Source organism: Panthera onca, chromosome D1 (genome assembly GCF_046562875.1).
Source record: "Panthera onca isolate mPanOnc1 chromosome D1, mPanOnc1 haplotype 2, whole genome shotgun sequence".
Taxonomy (NCBI): Eukaryota; Metazoa; Chordata; class Mammalia; order Carnivora; family Felidae; genus Panthera; species Panthera onca.
Genome location: NC_138348.1, coordinates 97,002,671 through 97,028,770, shown reverse-complemented (window position 1 = coordinate 97,028,770; position 26,100 = coordinate 97,002,671). Strand labels below are relative to the sequence as shown.

Sequence of the window (26,100 nt, the reverse complement as noted above, 5' to 3'; positions counted from 1 at the left end):
ATTATAGGATGAAGAAGTGGTTTGGGGAGTGATGATTAATTGGGTTTCTTTTCCAGGGTGGGAGGAATGTCAGTATCTCTGCTCTAACATTCTTCCAATGCCATCCAAGGTGGTGCTGACAGAGGAAGGGAGAGTGACCAGGAACAAGGGAATTAACATCTCTTGAGGACCTGTCGTGTACCAGACATCACGCAGACACTTTGCACAGATCACTTCTGACCTGGCGAACAGCCCTTGAAGGCAGATAAACTCCCACTTCACAAATGAGGAAACCGAGGCTCAGGAAAGACCAGGAACTTGACCAAAGCCCACTATTAGCAAGCATTTCGGGCAGAGCTGAAATTCACGCTCAGGCCTGTCCAGCTCCAAAGCCCATGTTCCTGGCTTTCCCTCACTTCCCTGGAATCAATCCCTAAGCCCCCAAATCAAAACACTGTACACAGGCCTGTGGCTTGTCTGCCACCTGCTCCCAGTGACCTGCTGGGCTGGGCTTTCTTCAGTAATGGTGTCTTCTCATCGGGCTTTGGTTTCGTTCTTTCTCTTCCTGTCTGGGCGAGTGACTATTAAGAGCTGGTTTTGATTATTTAGAAAGCACCACACAGGGACCCAGTGGGTTGTAATTGGTAAAATGTCTGAACCAAATGCCATATTCCCTGCTGGTGGCTGATTAAGGGATTATTACCATTTTAAAAATAGTCTTTCAGAATCCAGGGTTATTTTTTTTTACCATTTAAAAAAAATTACTATTTTGATTCTGTTTAGAGAGTGTTTTCCATCTTGGAATTCTGTTGGGAGGGGGGAACATGTTCCCCAGAGTATCCTCTAAGTGACATTTCTGAACCTGGACCAGCTCCATATTGCTTATTTATGGCCATAGAGGTCAAGGCAATTGCTTCTAGGTGCCCTAAGCCCATCCTCCAGTGCTGCCGATGTGAGATCTCCCTTCTCCATCCCACAGTCTCCCTTCTCATTTCCCAGAAGATGCCCTGGATGGCATTGGAATAGTATAATCTCCCTACTTCATTCGGGATAAATCAGATTTGAAAGAGACAAGGGAAAAATAGAAGTACAGCATTAGCGGGCCCTTGATTTCCTTCATTTCACTTAGTCTAACGGTCAGAGATTCTGAGCAGCCCTCAAGTGACTTTGGGAGGGCTGTAATAAGATGAGCACACCTTTCATCTAAGGATCGGAAGTGACTTAACAGGCTCTAATTAAGCCTTTGGGAGAGGGAGGGCTAAGACATGGGGGCCGGACCTCCCTAGCCAAAGATGCAGATCTCACTTTTCCTGTGAGACTGTATTATCACCAGAGGAGTACCTCCATTTTCTTCCTCTGTGGGATGTGGATGATTTGGCCCCTCGACGTTTGTCCTCGTTAAACCCAAGGATGATTGACACTAGATTTGCTTGGCACTGTCTTCTGCTTGCCTACGGTTGGGTAGCAAGCTGGCTCTACTGACGTATGACAGTATTAGCTCACTGTATTATTGGGTGTCTCCTTCATGGCACCCCATACTGGGTGGTATACAGAGATGTTTAAGATTTGTCATCTTGTATCAGCCGTACCTGAAGGCCGCTCTCTGTCTTGCAGGTGAAGAAACTGAGACAGAGAGAGATAAAGTAATGTGTCCACATCCGCACAGCTAGTACGTTCCAGGCTTAACTGAGTCCAGGTCTAGTTATCTTCAATGTCCACATCTTTCTTTTTTTTTTTTTTTTAATTTTTTTTCAACGTTTTTTATTTATTTTTGGGACAGAGAGAGACAGAGCATGAACGGGGGAGGGGCAGAGAGAGAGGGAGACACAGAATCGGAAACAGGCTCCAGGCTCCGAGCCACCAGCCCAGAGCCTGACGCGGGGCTCGAACTCACAGACCGCGAGATCGTGACCTGGCTGAAGTTGGACGCTTAACCGACTGTGCCACCCAGGCGCCCCAACGTCCACATCTTTCTACTTTGCAGCTTGGCCCCAGAATGTGTTGGGGGAGACCTCCAAGGCGTCTAGTCTAATGTCCCATCCCGATGCAAGAATGTTTTCCGTGGGGACCCCGAGAGAAGCAGCCACCTAGCTTCTCCTTGAGTCCGTCCTGGGCTGGGGGACTCACTACCTCCCCAAGGACACATTCCCAAGTCTTCCAGGTACTAGATCAAAGTCTGCCTCTTCATTCTGCCCTCAGAAGCAGCCGGAATGGCTCGCTTTCTCTTTCACCCTTTCTTTCTTTCTTTCTTTCTTTCTTTCTTTCTTTCTTTCTTTCTTTCTTTCTTCTTTTTACCAACTCTTCATATATTTGAAGATAGTTCGATTTCTCTTCATTCATTCTCTTCTTCCTAAGATTTAGCATTAGCACTGTTTGAGCACCTCCTCTGTGTCAAGGGCTGGGAATGCAAGATAAAGGAGTCATGGTTTCTTCAAGGGCTCATGGTCTTTGGGGAAAGGCAGAAATTGTGGTCAACAGTTACTGTAGTGGCCTCTCTGATTTGTTTCCTTCGGCAAACAGTGGCCCATAACCGTTCCCAATGCAACGTGGCTTCCAAATCTGGTGCCACTGACGCTTCTGGGTTTGTTTGGGCCTCTCTTAAAACACGAGGCCCCAATTGAGGACCACACTCCAGATGGGGCCAAATGGCACAGAGCTGAGAGCACCACCCTCACAAACACTAACTTTCCATTCCCTGCATTAGCTTCCTTTCCGGAATTAGCCTTCAAATTTTTGATTCACTTTGAAATCGGGACCTTGGGGTCAATTCATTGTTCCACGTGCCCCCCTCCCCCCAAAACACCCGGGGTTATTTTCACATGAACTTTTCATAGAAACCATCCCTGAGCCACCCTTTCCTTGGACCACTTATCTACTTAAGTCTGTTCCTATGGAGATGGAGAGATTTGCAGATCTGGCCAAGAGTGGGCGAGTAAAAAGCCTTGGGAACTGATGGCCATGTTTCGTTTTCCAAAGCTGATGTAAACTCAGCTTTTTGAGGGGCTGGTTCTCTGGAATGACTTGCGTGTAGTTCTAACGAGGCAGGAGGATGGGCCAGATGGCTTTTGTGAGTCACCCTTGCAAACCAAGAACTCAGGGGTCCCATGTCCTCCAGAAGCTTCAGGCTATCCAGCCCCAGCTTCCTGAGTCCCTACAGGTCCCACCGCTTGCTAGGAGGACAGGCTGCCTCTCTTGACTTTCCTCTCCTGCTGCCTTCCCTGCAGGCCCACACACAGGCACGCCTGCCCCTTTGGCGGGGACGTCTGGGATGGTGCAGTGTTTGTGGCTTGTTTTGATGGCACCCCTGAGTCGTGTAAAGGCAGCCAGCCACATGTCTTATCATGGCCGGGGACGCGGGAAATATCTTCCGCTGCTTCGATGGCAGTTTTAACAGACCTGCTGGTGGCGTCCCCCCCACCCCGTCCCCACCTCCAGACCCGCTCCCCACTTCAGAAGCAAACAAACCAGGAACACCAGAAACCCCTAAAAATACCGTGTCGGATGAGAGCCTACGCTACCATTGTCTGCAGGTGGCCCTGGGAGAAGAGTGAGGGCCGGGGTTGGGGGGGGTGGGGGTGTCTCCTGTCCATGCGGGAGGCGCTGCCCCACATCTGTGCCCTTTTCCCCGGCCCCTGCCTCACGAGCCTCGGTGACAGCCCAGGTCCCATCTGCGCGAATGAGAACAGCCATCACGGCTCAGACAGGTCGCCAGGGGGAGACGCTGCTCAGAGAGTGTCATGCCTGCTACCGTCTAATACATTTTCAGTCTGGGGAAGGAGTTTACCATAAATATGCAGATCCTTTGAAGCTGCCTGTGCGGAACCTGGCTCAGAGCGCTGGAGCGGGGGTTTGATTGCTGGAAATCAGCGGCCTCGTGTGCCAGCTCCCCGGCTGGGGGACAGACCTGAAAAGAGGGGGCCGGCTGGGGAGGCCACTCGGCGGGCCGTTCCCCACGAGCCAGCGACGTTGCCTTTGATGAGGAAATTCTGAGGCGGCCTGTCTCGGGGAGAGAGGGGGGCCTGCTTTGAAGGTTACTCAGAAGTCACTTACGGCTTCCTTTTAGTTAAGGAGTCAGGAGAAGGGAATTGGCGTGAGGTTTGAAATAGCCGACGTCTCCTAGAACATCATAAATTCTTAGAGCTGGCGGAGACCCGAAAGGCCATCTGGTCCGGCTTTCCCGCCGGAGAATGTGGATGGGCCTGTGTGTCGCCCGGGGCTTCAGACCCCTCAGTGGCCCTGTTGGCTCTCAGAGTGAAATGGCCGCTCCCCAGCGAGGCGGTCACACCCTGGGCCCTGCTCACCTTGAGCCCCCCCTGGTGCCACAACCGCCCAGATGCTCTGCCTCTCCTGTGGTGTTCTCGGTCACCCACCAGGGCTGGGCACCCCTTCGGGGCAGACCCGGCCCTCCCCTGCCGAGAGTGGGGCTCAGCACAGGCCTGGAGAAAGGGATGAGCCGGCGACCGGGGGTCTGGCGTGTGCCAGGGTCCGGGGACTGTGTGGGGAACATTCGGGATGTGCCGTTCGGCTCTGAGGAGCCCTCCCATCCCGTAGGGACGCCAGAGCCCTGGGGACCTAGGATGCTGTCACGAGAGCTCTCTAAAGCTACTGTTCCCCAGTCTGTTCAGAGTTCATATGACAAGCCTCCCTGCTGACAGCTGGAATTCGAAGCCGTGACATGAAAAGGCCTGCAAATCACCATCCATGTGTCCCTTCTCATTTCATTCGATGCCCCCAGAGCAGCACCTCTCTAGTTAATTAAAGGGCTCCTCAGTACCTCCTCCTGTGAGGGCATCTGGCTTTCCCGGCCACCCCCCAGATGACAGCCAAGGGGCAGATGAGCTGGCTTTGGAAGGCCGTGACCTGAAGGGCCCTCTCTTCCCCCTGTCTCCCTGGCCCACATACATCTGGTTCTTTCTCCCAGAGCCCTGGCACTTCCTGCTTATCAGCTTTGATGGGAAATTCACTGACTGCAGAAGCTTATTCACACATCAGCCGGCAAACAAATTAGAGCTACTTAAATTTTCAAACGGGGGGCCGCGTTTGGGCAGACGAGCGGGGCTTCAAAGTGCCGCAGTTTAAATATATTTCTTGCACTGTGCCCCATCACGCGTCCCGCCTGAGCCCAGCCTGGGGAAGTTTGCCAGTACAGAGTGACTCTTTTCTGCGCCTCTTCAGCCAGCTCATGCCTGGGAGAGCTGGAAGAGGCTGACTGCTAATTTGGTCTCATGAAGCAGCGTCATCCGCTCTGATGCGAGATGGGCACGCCACAGACCAGAGGTGTGGGGAGTGAAGGCGGGGGGGTGGGGAAGGAAAACCCAGGGAGGTGACGGGGAGCCGTGTGCAGGGGCCCCGGCTGTCACGGTCCCCAGAGTTCTGTTCCTCAGCGGCTCCCCCGGTAAAATAGGGTTGATGGTCGTAATAATATCTGCTTCGCGGGCTTTATAGAATTACTGTGAGAACAAAATGAGATGCTGTTTATAGATGTGTTTGGGGGATTCTCCTTTACGGTGCAAAATTGAGTCCTGTCATCTCTCATGAAGATGTCTGTGTAGATAGTTCTCTGTATCTTGGAACGCGGCATTCCCGGACCCTTGCTTGTCGGCTGGTTCATGGCAGAGAGAAGGACAAAGCAGGGCTGAGCCATGTGCCCTCATCACTCCCGCTGCAAGCATGCTGCGAAGGCCGGCCCGTGCTTGAGGGAAATAAGCTCTGCCTTCCAGCCCTCCCTCCCTCCTTCAGGGTAGGCTCCTCACTGCCTTCCTCTCCCCTTCTCTTCTTCTCCATCCCTGACCTCTGTCCTTCCTCTGCTCCTTAATGTGACAGCATCCCATGTACCACCACTTTGCAGTGGCTCTGGGAGGGGCGAAGACAAGAGCCAAAAGTCAAGGCTCCATTCCTTGGGGGAAATCTGGACCATCTAGGGCCTCTCTAACACCACACCCCCACGCTAGAAACTCCCCATCTGCCCGGAGTACAGTGAGGCCCAGCCGCCGCCCTGTGGGCCCACATCCCTCCTGGGGCAGCGATGGGCCACTCTCAGCCCTTCCCTGAGAGCTGAGCATTTTACCAGGTCTTGAAGGACAGGGAACAACCAGCCTCCTTCAAGCGCAGACACTTCATTAGAACCATTAGCTCAATTGGCATCTGCCGCTCAGAGCCCAGAGTCGTGTGTTATTAGTACAACTGCTTTCCCAAGACACTTCTCCACCTGGTGAGTTGAACAAATGAAGCCAGGCTCTCTCCTTGCCCTGACTGTGGCATGTTCATTGGCAGTAATTTCCTTGGAAGATGAAAAATCTCAAGCATTCCTGAGCTCCCTGATAAATTCTCTCCTTGGCAGCTAATTTGCAATACCTTCCACCTTCTGGGAGGTGAGAGGGGGATGTGCGGCTGGCCCTTCATATTTACAGGCTCTGCCATGCACCCACCCCGTGCCAGTCTGAGCCAGACCGGTTTGGTCATCCCACCCGGACGTTTGGAAGAGAGTCGGTGAGATGTTGGACCACACGAGGGAAAAGGAGGGCCTGATAAAGAAAATTATTCAACTCCCAAAGCACTTCTGTCCAACAAAGAGAAACAAAACCACAAAAATGAAAGGCAGTCTGGGCACTGTCACTGCCCTGAGCAGGGAAATTTGCTGAAGTCCTGAGCTGGTCAGAGAGCCTAGTAAGTCCCCGAGCGCATCTTTGGAGGGTGGCGTTTTTAGTCCGAGCTGCTGTGCACTGAGCTCCACTTCTGTCCTGGATGGTATTTATCTGTCGCTAGAGTCCCCGAAAATGGCCGCTGTGGGTTTGTTCTGTTGGGCAGAAGTGGTGAGGGCCGGGGCAAACGCCACTTCGCATCCCAAAGGTTCGGGATTCGGGATGGAGGTCTGGGCACATCTTGGCAAAAGCCCAACGTTTGAGCACGCACAGAGTGCATCCGATCCTCATTATTGGTGGATTCCATTCCTGTCCACTCCCTAAAATTCACCTTATCCCAGAGTCTGGGCTCATGGTGCTTCCTCAGACGGGCAAAGAACAGTGAGGGGGCGCCTGGGTGGCTCAGTCGGTCAAGAGTCCCACTTTCACTCAGGTCATGATCTCGCGGTCCGTGAGTTCGAGCCCTGCATCGGGCTCCGTGCTGACAGCTCAGAGCCTGGAGCCTGCTTCCGATTCTGTGACTCCCTCTCTCTGCCCCTCCCCTGCTCACTCTGTCTCTCAAAAATAAACAAACATTAAAAAAAAAAAAAAATAAGACGTGCAAAGAACAGTGAAAAATGTGAGTCAGCCGACAGGCACGTTCCCAGCTGAGGTCGAACAGGCAGTGTCTGCCTTCTTGTTTCAGCCCTGGTATGGTAAACACGTGGCCTTTCTTGTGGCCCACTTAGTGTCATGTCTTTCACACCGGTGTGTTTTTTCCTGGTCACTTTGCTGTTGCAAATGACCCCCCAGCTTAGTGCAGACATGCTGTCTAGTGGAGCTAAGCTCAAGAAATATGTGATGTGCCTTACGGACAAAATACAGGTTTTCAGAAAGCATCATTCAGGCGTGAGTTATAGCCTGTTGTTTAATATCAATGAACTGACAATATATATTCAATAAGGTGGTGGTAAGCAGAAACACGCATGAAGCGAGGTTATGTGTGGTCTGGTTGATGAAAATGTTGTAAACAGAGGCTCCTAGGAACCTAATCCCGCATCTCCCTAGTTCAGTGTTTGTGGCAACTTTAGTGAATGTCATTCAGTGCAAATGATGAGAATCGACTGTGATCAGATACAGCCAGGAGAGAAGACCAGGAATGTGTGCACTTGTCCTACGGTGGCCTTTTCTCTCTGTATTCACCACCCCAGACCCCTCCTCTCTTGTTATCTTATCATGCCAGAGGGCCTCATCTGCTCCTTGAGGCCCTGGCCTTTCTTCTGGTTCCCTTGATATAAGAAGTAGAATCTAGATCTTACAATCCTGGGGCCAAAAAGGAATCATAAAGGTCCTCTTGACCAATACTCTCATCAGATGTTTGGATTCTTGCAAATGTGTTTTCCTGAAATAGAGTGTGTGCTTGAATGCCCCCAGTGTCGCGGAACTCACTGCCTATAGAAAGTAGAAAGCTCTTGTTAGAAAGATTTTCTATCTATGGGGCAGAATTACTTCTTTCTGCAGCCTCTTCCTTTTGTCCTTATTTCTGTTTCCTGGGTCCACACATGTATCCTTCCCATGTCTGCCTTTCCTTTTTCCTTATATAATATGATTTTAATATCTTTACCTGCCTGCTCAGTTTCCTTGGAAAACACTCACTAGTGTGTTCCACTTAAAGAAGGTGCTCCACTTAAGCTCCACTTAAAGAGGGTGCCTGGAACAACAGTATGCAGTTTTTCAGGTGTGGTCTGAGTAGAAGACTCCTTTCTTCCCTCGCATCAAACCAGTCATCCCTTCGTAAATGGTATCCACAAGGGAGAAATGCTAATGCTTCCAATTTATTTTCATGTTAACCAAACACAGGGTCTTAGCCCCAAGACCAAGCTCTAATGGAGAAATGCCAGGCATCCGCCACGGGGCTCAGAGAGAGCTACTTCATGGCAGGAAGGAAAGGGCCCTTCCTTACACCCTTTTCTTGATGGCCACCTTCATGGTGCTTCTTCTACATGCCCGGGTAGCCGAGCTTCCAGTCACCTGCCCAAGGCCTCTGTGTTGTCCCTCTCGGAGCTCTCTCTCCCTGGCTTTGCCCCCAAGGCACTGAGAAACACTATACCACATCATAAAATATACCCAGCATTTTTAGGAATTCAGGTTAGAACTGGATAAGACTAGACGATATCTTTCTTTTATAGGCTAAAAAAGAAGTGACTTTCCCAAAGGAATTTCATAATGCAATTAATCAGATCTTTATTGAGCACCCGTTATACATTACGGGCCAAGCACTGTCCCGGGAGCTAGAACTACGAAGAAGAATTTATTAATGCAATCACCAACTACTTACTAAGCCCTGATTCCATGCTAGGCTTTAGGGATATGATAGGGAATGAGACAGGGCCTCATCATTCATGGAGTGTATTGTCTAGTAGGGGAGATGGGCTTGAAACAGATAATACCTAAAATAATTGTGTGATTACAAGTGTGATGCATGCTGCAAAGGAGAGGTTCGGGGCACTCTGCATGAGTCTTTATGATGGGGACTTGACTGAGTTGGGGGTGGGGGGCATCCCCAAGTGAAGGGGAGCGTGACGAGCCCAAACAAGGGCCTCCCAGAGCGGGTAGTCTGGTGCGGGCCTCTGAGACCAGAGCCGGTTGATGGCACAGCCAGGTTGGGAGGCTGGAATTCTGAAGCTTCCCTTCCTCGAGTTTTATTTAAATATCCTCTTCTAGGTTGGAATCAAAGAGAGGGAAAAGCAAAGGCTGACTTCAGGGATGCAGACTCTCAGGAACCTTACGGCAAATACCAGTGGATAAAGAATAGCAATTCAGATGTCCCCTAACTGTTTAACTACACATCCACAGCCCAGGAGAATTAATATGTTGGGGACAGTGTAGTCCCGTGGACCTGCCCGGGTCTGACTCTGTCCTAACTGTGGAACTTTAGGCGAGAAACCTCATCTTCCCGAGCCTGAGCCTCAGTTTACTAGTCTGTAAAACGGGATGATAGAAGCATCCACCCTAGTCATGTGGTGGGGAAGATTAAGTTAATGAATATAAAGCATTTAGTCCAGTATCTGGCATGCGGTAAATAAATGTTCAAAAGCAATAGCTTGTATGATTTTCCTATAGTTAGTCTTTATAAGTGACTAGGACTAGGAGTTTATTGAGGCCAAAAAAGTATTTATTGAGCATCAGCTTTGTTCCAGGGACTCTGCTAGGGGCTGATGATAGTGAACAGGCAAGGTATCCGATACTTTTTTCCTACTTTTGGAGCACGAACCGCATGTAGGTTGCGATCCAAGATGCACGTTAACAGCACGGCTGCGCATAACCGAAACAAAAGCTTATGAAACGATGGTTGCCCCTGTCACGCGCGTTGTGCTCTGATATAGTCCGGATATATATTTCACTTTTAAGGTTCAGGTCTTGACCCCACCAAATTGATTTCCTAGCCCACTAATGGGGGGGAGCCACAATTGAACAAAACACTGCTTTAGACCAACTGGGTCGTGGCTTCATAGAAATTACCCGTGAAATTCCTTTGATATACCACTGTCTTCCCAGTTTCCTCCAGGCTTGTTTCTGATCTCTTATCTTTGGCATTTGCCATTGTGGTCCTTTGATCCTGAATTTTCACAACATTCTGCATGGAAACACATATTTTGTATTGAAAGAATATTTTGGCTAAGGGACGGTCTTTGGCCGACATCAGCAACACCCTTTGTTCCCCAAATCACCCCTCAGGCAATCAACTGGGTCCTTAGTTCTGACCCAGTCTCCCACCTCCCACTGAAACTAAACTTTTATGGTTGGAGATATTGGATTTAAACTCAGTAAACATTTAATTCCTTCATGCCCGGGGTGTTTACTGTAGCGGCTTACATTACAAGCCTTTTAACTGGCCTTCAATCAAACGAGGTACAGTCCTCTACTGTGGAGACTCTGAATCTGTAAGCCCATCTCAATTCATTCCTGGGGTCTCTAGCCATAGTGTCTCACACCTGACTGTCATTTTTCCAGCCTATATGTCACACAGTTCTGTGCACTCAACGAGATGCCAATATATATTATTATATGCATCCTTCCTAATGAGCATTTCGATTTTGAACCCTGAACCTGAGGTTTAAAAAAAAAAAATGAGTCCGTGGTTATGGTTTATCCAATTTTGGATGGTCCCAGAGAACAAGGATCTGGAATGAAAAGAGCTTCCGTGTGGATAGGACTTCAAGCTTTTGTCACACATGTGATCGTCTCAGATCATCCCAGTAAGTAGAGAAGGGAAGGAAGATTCCCCTTATCTTATCGGTAGCAAAATGGACTTCCCAAGCCACATGGCAAGGGCAGGATGAAACTTGAAGTCAAATCTCCTGACTTCTGGTCAGCTGCATTGCCACCAGACTGTACTACCGTTATCTCACATTCGTGGCCCATCAAAAGCCATCATAACACTATCTCAGTTGATTATCAAGTCATGCCGTGCCATATGGACAAGTAGGTTCACTTGTTTCCATTTTACGGATGAAAAAGATTTAGGGAGGTTAAGTGACTTGCCCAAGACCACACAGCTTAGGCATGGCAGACTAGGAAAGAAAATGTGGATCTTCTGGGACATCCCTCCCCCCCCCCCCCCCGCCCGAACCCTGCATTCCCTTGTGTCAAGTCCCTAAGCAAGCACCCTGCACCTTGACCAGGATCACTTTTGTGGGGTCTGTAGCGGACCGTCTTCAGGGCTGTATTCACCAACAAACTAGTTTATAGTGATCAGAGAGGTATGTGGGAAGATCCAGGTCTTAAGGTCAAGATGGCCTACACCTGCCCCAACTTGACCAGACAGTAGAGTAGTAAATAGAACATGGGCTCAAATCCCAGTTTAACCTTCTGTTAACTGGAACCCACAGCAAGTTGCCTGACATCTCTGAGTCTCGGTTTCTTTTCTTTCACGAATTTGCTCATTCACCCAATAATAACTTGTATGAAGTGCCTGTGTTAAGCATTATTATTGTCGTCTGAAGTGTCTACATCTCTCAGGTGGGAAGAATAACAGGGCTGTTATGCAGAATTTGGGAAATTTATGGAAGCCAACCAGTGGCTGAGTGCCCAGCACACAAGGGTGATCGATAAGTATTTGCAAACTCTGACTGTGGAGCAAAAGGACTCACCTGGCCTTGGAGTTACGTCAGCTTCTGTAGAAGCTGGATCCCGACAGCGCTAAGTGCAAAGAACAATCATCTAAATGCCCATAAAGTATTAAATGTTGCAGAGTGCACACGCACAGACACAAGCAGGGATGCGAGGAAATCCCTCAGGGCTTTCACAGCGAATCCCTATTTTACCTACTTGGGACAGAGCAAATGGGCAAAATGACAGCCCGGAGTGATTCTAGGCGGGAGGGAGAGGGCTGTGAGGGAGAGGCAGGTGTGGCTGCTCCAGGCAGGACCACCCGCCTCAGGTGACAGCAGAGGGCTCTCCCTTGATGACAGAGCAAAAGAAGACAAGCAGTGAGCAATGGTCTCGTTGCTAAGTGCACAATTACAGCCTAGCCAAATGTTCTGAAAGGAAAGAGAATATGGTTTGGGGACAAGTTTGACTTTGGGAGAAAAAGGAAAGGCTTCCTGGGGGGGGGGGGGGGAGTGACTCTCAAACTGAGGCCTGAAGGATTAACTGTTAGGAACTAGGTCTGGGTTTGGAAAACGTCTACAAAGGTCCAGATAGCAAATATTTAGACTTTGTGGGCGCCTGGGTGGCTCAGTCGGTTGAGTGTCCAACTCTTGATTTCAGCCCACAGTTCAGGGGCTCAAGCCCTGCGCCAGGGCTTTGAGCTGACAGCGTGGGGCCTGCTTGGGATTCTCTCTCTCTGCCCCTTCCCCACTCACGCTGTCTCTCAAAATTAATAAATAAACATCTAAAAAACATATATTTAGACTTTGCAACTTTACCCCTATAGATGAAAGCAATCATGGATGCTACGTAAGTGAATGGGGGTGGTTAGCTGTGTTCTAATAAAACTTTACTTCCTAAAACAGGCAATGGCCCAGATCTCGCCTGTAGGCTGATTTGCCAACCCCCGAAGAGCTGAGAGAAGGCTAGGGGTCAGGGGTGGTATGCAGCAAAGAAAGTTCTAGAGGGGTCTGCGTGCACACAGACCCTGGCAACAGGAGCTTGTTGCACTTGAACACGTAGGTGTGGCTGGAACGCAGAGAAAGCTGGAGCGAACCGTGTGAGGTGAGCGTGGAGAGTGGGCAGAGGCCCGCTTTGCAGGGCCTGCTGGGCCGTGTGAAGGATCTCTGTCCTTAAAAAGCAAAAGGGGGACAATTGAAAGGTTTTAAGCAGGGGCTAATGCGATCATATTTGAGATTTTGTAGGGATGACCGCCCAGGGCTATGTGGAGAGCAGAACAGAGGCCCAGAGTGTAACCTCGTCCAGGGGAAATTCCATGGGGACCAGGACTAGAGTGGAGGCCAGGGAAGGGGGAGAGTCCGGGAAGTTTGCCCACTTGCTCAGGGCCACCAGGCCCTGTGGTGACAGTGCTAGATGCTAATGCGGGACTCCAGACTCCACGTGACATGCTACCAGCTCTTTCGGGAAGCAGCAGGGGACCCCTGTGGTCATGGCCCTGGATAGGCATTTCCCGAGGCATATTGCTGAAGGACTGAACAGCTTGCTTACACTGCCCCAGGGTCACACACCAATTAAATGCCGGTCCCAGACACTCATTCAGTTGTACAGCCAGTGGCCTTCCCAAAGGACTGTGGGTATTCTGTATCGATGCCACGGATTCCATTCACCAGAGCCCCGGCGCCCCGGCCAGCCTTATCTGTGTTCTCCTTACCACGGTTCCTTCCAGCCTGGTCCCTTGGTTGCTCGCCCTGGGGTCAAAGGCAGCTGTCCCGACAGCACTACCAAGTGACAATTCTTAAGGAGAGTAGACGCTGTGAAAAGTGGACAAATTAACTTCTCAAAGCACAGAAACGAAGTGGCCATCTACATTTCAGCAATCCATAGCAACGTTATCTCACAGCACAGTGTAATAATAACTGGCTTTGTAACAATGACACCGTACCAAGGTCAAGACGCTCACTCTGTTTGAGAGGACAGTGGAAAGTAGAATTCTCTTTCACAGAATTTTCGGGTAAATAATTGAAATCTCCAAACTGTTAGTGCTTAAGGAGCAAGACGCTAATTAATGTGTATGGACCCAAATTAGCATAAGTCGTGTGTCCTTTAGGAATGTTGGGTAAATGATACTTTCTGTGCCCGTGCAAACACATCCCGTATCATTTATTTTCAGAAATGCTCATATGCGACTGAGCACTCCAATCATAAGATATTTCTTGTAGGAGCAGCAGAATGGGTTGTGAGACAAAGTACACATTCATTTTCAAAATTATGATCTCCATTAAGCAGCACATTGGCCTTGTTTTGAATCCTGTTTTTTTTCTACTCACCAGCTCTGTGACTTGGGTTGGTTATGATCTTACATGGACTTTCCTTTCCTTCCTTCCCTTTTTTTTTTTTAATTTATTTTGAGAGAGAGAGAGAGAGAGAGAGAGAGAGAATGAATGGGGGACAGGCAGAGAGAGAAAGGGACAGATGATCCAAAGCGGGCTGTGTGCTGACAGCATAGGGCCCAATGTGGGGCTCAAACTCACAAACCGTGAGATCGTGACCGAGCCAAAATCGGACACTTAACCAACGGAGCCACCCAGGCGCCCCTACTTTCCTTCCTAATAAAGTGAAGTGGCAATGAGAGTTGTAAGCATCTACTTCGAGCATCCAACACAGAGCCTGTGAGGGCAGGTGGGCCTCAGTGTGGTGATGGAGCCAGCTTGCCCCAGCTAGCGAGGGCTGCTAAACACATCTCTTCCCGACTCTGTTCCGTGACATCACGTTGGTAGCCTGCACTCAACCTTAGCCGGGAGTGTTTACTCCCCAGCGTTACAAATCGGAGCCTTTTTTTCCTGCAGAGCTGGATTTTAAACATTTCGTGGCCCACCACCGAATCCCTGTTAACCTCTACGCCTTCGCCTTTCCCCGTCATCATGTTTGTCGTCTGAGCTGCTCTTCCTGCGATGCTCTCCTTCATCCTGCATCGCAATCCCCTGGAGGGCTTGCTACGACGCACATGGCTGGACCCTTCTCCTAAGTCAGAGTTTCTGACTTAGTCAGTCTGGAGTGGGGCCGAGGAATTTGTACTTCTGTCCCTGGTACTCTGATCCCGGAACCAGACTTTGAGACGCTGGTCTCATCGGTCTAATAAACTCAAGTCCACGGTGCAAAGCCCTCTGTGGGGCACAGAAGAGATCCACCTTCTGCCTCAGACCGCGGCGTTAAAAATTAATGAACGCTTGCATAGTACTTGCCCATACACTGTCTCATTTAATCTCCCTAAGTACTCTATGAAGTAATAATCACTATTTTAACCCCCACTTGGTAGACGGAGGAAGCAGGCTCAGAGGGACTGAGTAACTTACCCAAGGCCACACAGCTCATAAGCAGAGAACCCAAGTTCAACTCAGGTCCTCCCGCTCCGGGGCCACTGCATTCGTGATGCACACAGCGTAGCGCTCAAGGGCGAGCGGAGGCTGAAATCCGGCCTGCCCAGCTGTGCACCTGCAGGGCGGGGCCACATCAGCCCAGGAGGAGGGGGCCTTTTCCTTACCTGCATTAAGGCTCCGTATAGGCTAACGGTGTTGCCCGAGTCCACGGACACGGAGGAAAGGCAGAACAAGTGGCAGAGACAGAAAGTGCAGAGGGAGGCCCGTGGAAAGACATTATTTGAACATAATCAGGCCCACACATGTGGGCATGTGCAAGAGGCTTACAAAACAGCTGTTCCTGCAGGAGGTTTTGAGGGCAGGCGTCAGCACGGTGGAGCGAGGGAATCTGGCTGGAGGCAGAGTCACAGATTGTCAGCGATGAGAGCCGGATCTCCTGCCCACCGCTGGCATGTGTGTGGCATGGAAGGTGCCCGGTGGGTGGGGCAATTAGCCTGTATCCCAGGGCGCCTGGCTCTGTCTCTCGCTTTCCCTCCCACCGCCTTTCTGCAATTAGATTGCTCTGAGGAATCACTGCCAAGCCGCTTTGTTGCATCTGACGAGTTTATTAATTTCTTGGGGGCTAATGGGAGGGTGGGTGGGAGATGCATTTCCTGACTAGCGCTTAGGGGCTAATTAGTCTCTTTGCTGTGTCCCCAGAGGTGGGGGGTGGGGGCAGTACACTGCTCAGGCTTCTCAGATCTGGCTCCGGGTAAATCATTTCTATCCCTGGCTTTTGTGGGAACTTATCTCGTGGCTTGGGTAAGATCGGGGAGTCCGGGGCCGGGGCAGGCGGTTCATGCAGATCGGGTCCCCTGAGCGCAGCCGAGGTGGGAAGGTGAGGCTGGGGGGAGCTGTGTCTCGCGGGCCCTTCGGTGACTATAGATAGGACTCTGAGAAGTTCACTCCTGTGTCAGACATCCAAATGCTGACATCCAGCCCAAGCGTTCTTTATGTCCTTCTGTCTAAATCTGGCCCTTCCCACCCTCAGAGACCACGGGGAACCATTTCTCGCCATTTTGCAGACGGGCCGGATCTATCTTCAAATGAGCCTCCTCCGAGAGGATAGTCATTTCCGCCTGACTTTGTGCAGGGTCCAAACCCAGGAGAGGAAAGCTCTGTCCGGGGTTCTTGCCCAATGGCTGAGGCTCCTTTCTCTGGTTTGCTGGGCCCGCTTTCATGAAGCACGTCTCGGCGTCCCTACCCAAGGCCCAGCAGCAGAGACAGGAGAGTCTCGTTCTGGGTGCCGGACAGCTCTGGGTTCAAGCCCGGGTACCACTACCGAGTGGATGAGCTTCGGCGAGGCACTAAACCTCTCCAAGCCCCAGTTTCCTTATAAATCAAAACACCACCACTATCCGCAAAGTTGCGGGGAGAGTTCAGAGAGATGATAGAACACATCTAGCCCAGCAGGTGTCTGGTCTCTGTTTTTCCCCTTCCCCTTTGTGCTTGAAAAGCCAGAAGCTCATCCCTCATTCTCCCCACCCATTTCGCCTGCAGAGAGAGGCAGAAGGGAAGCGCAGCAAGAACCTGATGTGGCTGGTCCCTTTGAGAGGCAGTTAGGTGCTCCAGAGACCCAGACGAGGCTCCCTCGCCTTCTGTCCATGTTTCACCAACAGCAGCAACCTGCTGACATGAGATGATGGCTTCCCCTGCTTCCAAGTACCAGCCCCTAAGCGAGATGCTGGGGCATGAGTGTAAACTGGCCAAGCCCCACACGGGCTGGTGGGGAAGACAGGCAAGCAGAAACGTGCAGTAGGGCATTGGAAGAGCCAGGCAGGACGGCCACGGAGGCTTCCTTGGGAAGACGCGCCTGGGGCTGAAGCTCAGGCCTCTCAGCCAGTGGGTGAGGTGGCCCCAGGACAAGTTGGGGAGGCTCTTTTATTTCAATGTCAGTTTCTTTATCTGTCAAACGGGACCTCCCGTGTGGACGTGCACGAGACACTGCTTGTAAACTAGAAATGAATATGCGTATGTCCAGGACCCTTCTGCCCGTGCGGAGGCGGAGAAAGCTGCCCACCCCCTCTTCAAGTGGCATCCTCACAGAGTCTTGGAGAGGAGTTTTGGGGTCATCTGGGTCATCTCCCCTTTGGCAGGTGAAAGGCTCACCCGTGGACACCATCGGTCCTGTGGCTTGGCCTTCCCCTCTTCAAGCTCCAGGCCAGGATGTCAGAGGGGTGATTACTGTTCCCCAAGACCCTCAACCCTCTGGCCCTACGGAGTGGGAGGGGGTGGGGACCAAGGGTGAGATGCGTCTTCGTTGTTGTTCAGTTTTCCCCAAGGGGAACCCAGAGCCCAGCTCTGGTGAGCAGAGCCACATGGCATCCATGGAACTTGTGACGGTTTTCCAGGGAAGCTGCTGCTGGTGCCTGGAGGTGCCTGGCAGAGATAGATGTGTGCGTTTCATTGGGTTTCCAGCCAGCTGTCAGCCACGTCTCCTGGCCGCCCACTTCGGACACTCAGCAACAGACATGATTTGCCAGGGGCTTCGGCTAGTAGAAATATATTGGTATTTACACACATGCGTGTGCACACACGCACACATACGTATTTATAAAAAGGGTTCTGCTGAGAAAACAAACCATCTGAAAACCCAGTGATGTTGAGCTTAGGTGTAGATGACTTTCTAGAACGGAGAGCTGGGTAAGTTGTGTACTTTTCCCCCTAGAAGTGAAGGCAACGGGGAAGAGGGAGGAAAATAGTGTCAGGCTAAATACGTTCTGATTATGACCCAGGGAAGGTTTGCTATTATTCCCGTTTTGTAGATGAGGAGACATGCTCAGAGAGGTTCAGTAATTTTGGGGGGAGGTTACGCATTTGAGGTGCATGCTCCTGGGCCTGGCTGAATAACCTAGCCTCAAACTGGAGCATCCGTGGTCTTGGTTGGCTCAGAGAAGAAGGCAAGGCACACATTACCACCCCCGTTGATAGCTGGGGAAACTGAGGCTCAGAAAGATCTAAGCAGCTTGCCCGGGTTCTCACAGCCAGCAAGTGAACCGACCAGGGCAAGAACCCAGCTCTTTCCTCTCCGGGTTCGTTCACTCGTTGAACCCTCAGCGACGTTCACTGAAGGACCTAGTGCGATGTCACTTCTGTCCGGTATACCATTCTGATTCTTATCTGGATAATCAGAATCACGGAAAGGAAAGGCTGAAGCGAAGGAGCTTTGTGGCTCATGCCTGCCACAACATAATGTGATCCACTTGGTCCCTTCCCTTCTGTCTGAGAGAATGTCGCCAAACTGCATTCGGTTCCTGATTTGTTTCTCTGCTTTCCTCCTCTACCTCTCCTGGGTCTTTGCCCCTATCTTCCTGTCCCCTCTCCGATCCCTCCTCCACCTTCCCTGACCCCGTCAACCCTATGGAACGGTAACCCTGCCCTAATCCCGCCCCTCTTGTCCATGTTCCATATCCCTGCCTCCTTCTGTGCCTTACATATAGCCCAGCCGAAGGCAGGGGACTGGCCTCTCTGCTGCTTCTCAACCCTGGAGGCCTGCGTGACCTCAGCAACCCCGCTCTCCCCAGCCGCCTCCTTGCCCCATTTCTTCCCAGCCCTCTCTCCTTTGTCTCCTCAGATTGGCCAGTGGCACGTGGCTGATGGCCTCAGCATGGACAGCCGCCTCTACGCCTCCAACATCTCCGACAGTCTCTTCAACACCACCCTGGTTGTCACCACCATCCTGGTAAGCGGGGTGGTCCTGGGCCTCCCAGCTGCAGCTCCCCACGGTGCCTCTTCCAGCTCCAGGAGCTCCCGGGGTCCCAGTGAACACAAGACGGGCGCTCTAATCACAGCACCGAGGCCAATTTATGACAGTGTAATTAAACTCGAGTTGCTGTTTCATATGGAAATGATATTTGATGAGTTCCAGAGCAGCTGGGGAAGAGCGATGGGGTGAAGAGACACCACAGTTTGTGCATACCTCTTCCAGGGGCACCCTGACAGCCAGGGTGCTGTGCATGGCCCGGGGAAGGGAACCTTATGACAGAGAAGCCCAGCAGGGGGCTGGATCCGGTCCACCGGGGTGGCCCCTACTCTTTCACGGCAGCCTACTTTGCTTGGTGCCTACTGTGTACCAGATGCCCCCCTGCAGTGGACATCTGAATTCCAGTGGGTTTTTATGGCCTGTTTCTTCATTTCCAGACGGTCAAAAGAAAGTTCTCAATCTATAGAGCAAGGGACCATCTGCCTTTTTTATTTGATTCAATTCTCCTCAACAATTACCAAACCCTTCTCCCCATGGATCAGGCACCGTGTTCATTCCTGGAGACACGAAGATGAAGAAGACTCGGTCTCTAGCCTCAAAGAGGTCATAATTTAGTAGGTGGCCTGGGTCAAGTGCATTCACGGCCAAGGTCGGCCTCTTCCCCCGTGACGATCTCGTGTTTTAAAAGATGTATCCGTTAAACCAACTGCATATATTAAGCAATAATTAGTTTGTTTCTCTCCCCTCACTCTCTGCTTTTGACTAATCAAAAGCATATTTCCCTGCCTGGCACAGTATCTTATCAGCAGGAGATAACCAATGCTGCCACACTGATATAAGTCCAGCCCAAAGCAGAGACTCGATGCGCTGGGTAGTCTGCTCAGCCTTATCACTGCTACATGTGCAAGGTCTGCAAATGCGTCTGTTTCTTTAGGCTTTCTGAGATAATGAAACAGCTCAGGGACCCCCATCACTTCATTCATGAACTCCTGGGGCACAGGAACCCTAGACTAGAATTTTTGATCTGCGGGCAGACTGGGGTAAAAGTCAGGAAAAAGGTGCACAGCTAGCCCTATGGGGGTTGAAGGAGGAAGGGGTTCCCATGCCATCAGGAAGGTTAGCAAAGCCTCCCGGAGAAGAAGGGACACAGAAGACAGGCTCCAAAAGACAGGGAGAGATGGGGAGGGAGAGGTGAATGAAGGACAGCACTGTGGGCATTTAGGAAATGCTGAAAAGGGCCGTTTTTCCAGGAAATGGGCATTGGTAGAGGAGGGAACAGGAGGCCAGAAAACGGGCTATGGTGCTTAGGAACTTGAATGCCACACTGTTGAGTGTTCCCTTCATGTGAGACACGGAGTCACTGAATATTTTCATTCACTTTTTCAGTGAATATTTGGGGGACACTATGCTGGGTGCTGTTGTGGGTACCCAGGAATAGACAGAGCTGAGATCACAGGCGTCAGTTTGGACCCATTGAGCCAGGGAAATCTGAGCAGAGACCTGACGGGGAGAGGTGAGAGCCAGGTGGCTGTCCGGGAAGGAATATTCCAGGCGGAAGGAGGAAACGATTGGAGCGAAGGATGGAGAGAGCAGTTCCAGCTCCCAGACTGTTGGTCACTCCCCACTGTCAGCTCCAGCTTTAGCCTCTCTGAACCAACCTGGAAATGCCAGAAAGATTGGAGAGTGGTGGTATCACCACAGCCCCTGAGGGCTCCTAGAGCCTGGCTGAGCTGGGCAGTGGTGAGCTGCGGTCCTGGCCAAGGGGGGGGGGGGGTCAGCACACAGCATCACTGTTGGGACCTCCCGCCCGCAGGCTTCTGGAGTCCCATGCTGTCCGTCCCCAAAGCCCGTGCTCTCACTGAGGCCCATTTACCTCTTTCACCTGAGCACGAAGTCCTGAGAGGCTCCCTTCTCAATTTCTCAGTCTACCTCCCCATACTCCCTGCCCCTCTGTCAGCGTGGTCTTTCTGAAATCAGAATTATGCTGTTATTTCGTCACTTACAATCCTTCAGCACTGCCCAGGACCCTCCACCCCTGCACTCCGAGTAGAAACCCCTCCTAATCAAGCCCAGCCTGCCCTACCTGCTTCCTCTCCACGCAACTTGGGATCTAGCAGTACCAGACTGCACGACACTTCCTCACTGTATCATGCCCTTCCCTGCCTCTGCCCCTGCTGTTCCCTCAGCCCAGAATACCCTTCCCCCGAAATCCCATTTCCAACTGGAAATGCCTCTGCACCCACCCTTCGGACCTCTCTTCAGATGTCACTTCCTCCGTGAAATCTTCCCTAACCTGACTCCTGCCCTCCCCTGTCTCTAGCATTTTGCCCACACCTCCGTGGTGGCATTTCTCCTATCAGACGTTGTTGTTTACATTCTATATCCCCTTCTAGAATGGGAACTCCTCGAAGATTGGGGTTCCTGACGCAAAGTAGGAGCTCGGCGATTAGAATTTGAATAAAGGAGTTCCTTCCTACAGGGTAGAAGGATGTCCCTTAAAAGCCAACGCGAGTTTGAGAGGGAGATGGGGACATTGCTGGGTTGTACTTCCTGCCTCTCAGGGGCTAAAATTGGACGGTGCTGAGAGCTTTGGCACAGACCTACGGGGACACGGAGACCACAGGGGTGTGTTTCCAGATGGGGAAAGTCAATCTGACTCTGTGTGTGTGCGCACGCGCGCATGTGGTTCACATATGCACACGTGTGTTCATCAACTGTGACAGCAGGGCACTTTGGTGTCGGGTGACGTTTAACAACATGGTAAGTATGATCCGGACACACGTCTTTTCTTGTGCCTCTGTGTCTAAGATGGCTGCTACAACTCTCACGAGGAACGATTATCTTAATTTAGTCCCCAGTGACCATTTGTGGGTTATCCTTGGCAAACAGTAATCCTGAACGACTCACCCCTTAACACTCAGCACATATCCCTGTCGTCTCCTGTTCCTGTCTGGGTACACTTGGGACATGTGAATGATTTATTGGTTAATAGCACACACACAGAATTAGCCGTAGCTCTTAACTCCTTGAGCGCTTACCCTGAGTTGAACATTTTGCCTGTGTTCCCCTTTCCCTTCTCCCAACCCTCATGCCAGCACAGAGGGGCTCCGGCTCCAAGCCAGCACTCGGCCCCTACATTTTTCAAAGTGCTGGGGAGCCCCAACCTTCCTGACAGTTTGGCTTTCCCACGTTTCCTCCCTCCAAGATCGGCTTTTTTTTTTTTTTGGATGTTTATTTTGTTTTCGAGAGAGAGAGAGAGAGAGAGAGAGAGTGCGCGCAAGCAGGGGAGGGACAGAGAGAGAAAGAAGGAAAGACAGAATCCCAAGCAGGATCTACACCCTCTGTGTAGAGCCCAATGCAGGGCTCGAACTCACAAACCGTGAGATCGTGACCTGAGCTGAAGTGGGATGCTTAACTGACTGAGCCATCCAGGCGCCCCCAAGATTGGCCTTTTGTATGTTTACTATGAACGTGCCCGTGAGCGTTAAGTTAATTTGAGAGTAGAATGTTTCTGGGAAAAGAATTTCATGGTACTCCCTGGGATAAGTAAAGGTAGCCTGGGATGTTGCCAACCCAGGGCTGGAACCCCCAGCCAAGCCCTGTGCATTCACTCAGTCCACAAGGGCCTGGTGCCGGAGCCAGATAGGGGTACCAGGGAAGGGGAAGAGTCCATCCAGGCCCCACTTACATTTTACCTGGGAGCATGGCCTAGAGGATGACTGGGCCATGTGAGGCAGTGAGAGTTCTGAGAAATGAGTTGGCATCAGAGGAGGCGATGGGACCCCCAAGGACAGAGGTGAGTTAGGTTAGGCGGGAGAAAGGGAGGGAGAGCAGCTGGGGCAGAGAGAAACCCTTGAGTGGAGGACAGCAGGTGTGGAAGACAGGAGACTGGTCCACCTCATGGACATGGCAGTGAACTTGGCCATGAAACAGAACCAGGCCACCTTCGACACAGAGCTCCCTCTCCCTGACAAACAGCCTTCTGCCTTCTTCTCTCCTACTTCACGCTCACAAAATCACCCTCCTGTACCCTCCCCTCATGACTTCTGGGCTGTCTGACTCTCAGCCCTCCCCAACCCTGAAGCCCCTTCTGACTTGAGCTCAGCAAACCAGTGTCTCAGCACTTGTGTCTCTTAGCTTCTAGCATGATCTCCACCTTGATGCTCAGCCATCTCATCTCGTGCGGGTCCCAAGCCCGGTCGTCCTCACCATCCCCACTCACAGCTACCCATCAACGGTCAGCCTCCCGACTTCCTCTGGGCCTTGGTACTCCCTGGGCCCACGTCTTACCCCTTCCTTGTCATATCCCCTGAGCAGTTCTGCTAAGCCCTTTGCACACCAAGCCTTCAGTCCCGCCCCAACGTGACTCTGGGGCCTGGCACGGATTCCCTCACCTCTGTCCCTTCCCCTCCTCTCTGTGTCCACGTCCATGTCTCCACCTCACCTACAGGCCTCCTTCCCAGCTTCTTTGCCGCCTTGGCCCTGTCTCTTTCCACTTGGCCCCAGGACCTCACTGCACCAGCTAGCGCCTCTCTTCCTTCTCTGATCTCTCCTTCTCAAGGGATTCTTCCTTTCTACCTGCAAATACACCCTGGCCTCTCCCATCCTCAGATACCATCGCCACCCCCTTGCCCACACCCTGCTGCCCCTCCAGCTGCCTCCAGCTTGGGGGATTGTAAGTCGTGGTGTTGGTGGGCCCTCGGGGAATCCTCCAGCCCAGTGGTTTGCAGATGGGGCAACCGAGGCTGGAGGAGAGACGAGGCCAGTAGAAGGTGGGTGGAGAGGCCGTGTGCCTGCCTGCCTTTATCTCCTGACTTCTCAAAGTTCCGGTACCTTCTTTCTCATGCACCTTGCATTCACTCCCCGTTCCTGTGGAGTCCTGCCGCCCCGCTGCACCTGCCGTGGGAGGGTTGCCAGCAACACCTGGCCAGGGGCCCCCTTCACAGCCCTGCTTCATCTCTGCAGGGGAACGTGTGCACCCTCCTTCCTGAACCTCCTTGCTCCTTGGCTCTCATGGCCCCATTCTCCTGATTTTCAACTTTTCTGGTTGCTTCTGCTTTATCTTCTATGGCTGCTCTTCATTTTCCCACTGTCTAAGATCAGGGCCTTGTCCTCTTGTCCCCCTTCTGTCCTCCCCCATTTCTTCCCCCGCCGATGGCCTCACATTTCCTGCAGCTTCAGCCGTCCATTCTGTACAGAGGCCTCCCAATCCCTGCCCCGGTCTTGCCCTCAGTCCACATTTTAAGCATTCGGTCAGGGGTTTCCTCCGGGATAGCCTGCCGGTACCCCAAATTCAACACGTCCCCAATCGTCTTCCCTTCCAGACCATCCATGCCCGTGATGACACCTTCCTCTGGACATCCACCCAGGCTCCAATAGTCTGAGGACCCCTACCCTCTGTACCCCACACCCCACCTGCCCTCAAGCCTGGCCCTCTCTGTGTTTCTTCCAGCTCTCTGCGCTCTATCCTGAGCCAAACTATGGCTCAGGACTCAGTATCTCACATCAGGAGAGAGTCTGCCCTAGCCCCAAGATGCTCTCTCTTATTATTTAATATTCTTAATCCTTAAGTCTTTCAAACCATCCATGTTCCCCTACTATGTATGTAGGCTGTGTACCCACCTTGCCCTGGCACCCAAGGCCCCTCTGACCCTAATTTATCCTCCGGGCACACAAGCCATGCTCCAACTGAATGGAGGGTCCGTTGTCCCCTAAAGAGGCCATGCTCCTTTGCACTCAAGATTATGCCCTTGATCTTGCCTTTCCCCTGCCTCTGATGCCTTCCATTAACACTATTCCATCTGTATTCCATCCCCCTCTGGAACCCAGCTTGGGTTTTACCTCCCCCATGGAAACTTCTCTGGACGTTTTCCCCAGAGAGACCCACCCCTCTTCCCAGAGCTCTCGTGGTTGGACCTGCTCTGCCTTGGGTTGCATTTGGTCAGTACATGTTCTTACCTCACCCGCTATATTGTCAGTATCCTAGTATCTCATAATGCCCTGTGACAGGTCCATGTGGAATAAACAAACAGAAGGGAAAGAAAGAAGGGATGGGAAGGGGGTGAGGTCAAATGATGACCTTGCACCAGAGGGAGGAGCTTCAGCTTGACCCTCTGTGCACTGAGACCCTTGTGTGTTCCTGGTAAGAGAAGTGTCTTGAGGCCAGGAGGGGAGCTTATTGCCACCTCCAGAGCAGCCCATCGCCCCAGTCACTTCCATCCCTCTACCTCGTCTCCTCCCCGACCTCTGCCCCGGCACCCCCATCCCTCGTGGCTGAGACACCAGGGCTAAGATGAGAATGACAGCTGCCCAGTTTTGCTGCAGGAAAACCCGTATTTAATGCTGAAGGGGAACCACCAGGAGATGGAAGGCAATGACCGCTACGAGGGCTTCTGTGTGGACATGCTCAAGGAGCTGGCAGAGATCCTCCGGTTCAACTACAAGATCCGCCTGGTCGGGGATGGTGTGTACGGTGTTCCTGAGGCCAATGGCACCTGGACGGGAATGGTCGGGGAGCTGATCGCTAGGGTAAGGAAAGAACAGGTGGTCTAGACTTGGGGGTGGGCTGGGGAGGGGGAATTGAAGGGCATGAGGTTTGCCGAATGCTCATGAACCATCCACGTATTCAGGCAGTCATGCCTTTTTCATGTATTTGTCCATTTTTTTGCACAAATCTTTTCCGTGCCGGCACTGAGCCAGGCACTGGCGGTAAACGTTAGTAATGCAGACCGCCATGATCCCTGCCCTGTGGCTCTCCCAGTTCAGCACCTGTAACAGGTAATGGAGGTCTTGACCAATTAATACGGATTTGAGGTTTGGGTTCGGGGTCCGTTTTCTGGATACGCCTGGTGCTTTCTGTTCGTTCCGACGATTTTACGGCTCGGTAGCACCCCCTGGCAGAGCTTGGGTGGGCCCGGGAGAATAGAACACACCACATCAGTTGACTTTGACACTGGAGAAGTGGCGGTCAAGGGAGACATGGTAAAATAACAGGGGGAAAAGGTTCAACCGTCAGAGGAGATGGTCACGGTTACGGCTATTTCGTTATTACTTCTCGTACTACTCTCTGCTGTCGTTAACGTGCTTCTACAGACCCGAGCCAAGGTGCACTTGGACAGGCTGTAGATTTTCAGGGTGAATGTGGGGAGTTGGTTAAAATGCAGGTGAGCATCATAGAATGTCAGTCATCTGTTTGGTTAGAGCAAGGATATAGAAAGTTCTTCCTGGGGGACATCTCTTGTTTTCTTGGCACACACTGTTAACAGCTGTA

General features: G+C 51.6%; 1 protein-coding gene across 1 annotated transcript in view; it reads left to right on the top strand.

The window, feature by feature from the left end:
• GRIK4 (glutamate ionotropic receptor kainate type subunit 4) overlaps positions 1–26,100 on the top strand; it is a 429,733-nt gene that overhangs the window by 327,731 nt on the left and 75,902 nt on the right. The window contains 2 exon segments of the mRNA XM_078432856.2: positions 18,702–18,809; positions 25,155–25,358. Coding sequence (XP_078288982.2) covers positions 18,702–18,809; positions 25,155–25,358 — 312 coding nt within the window.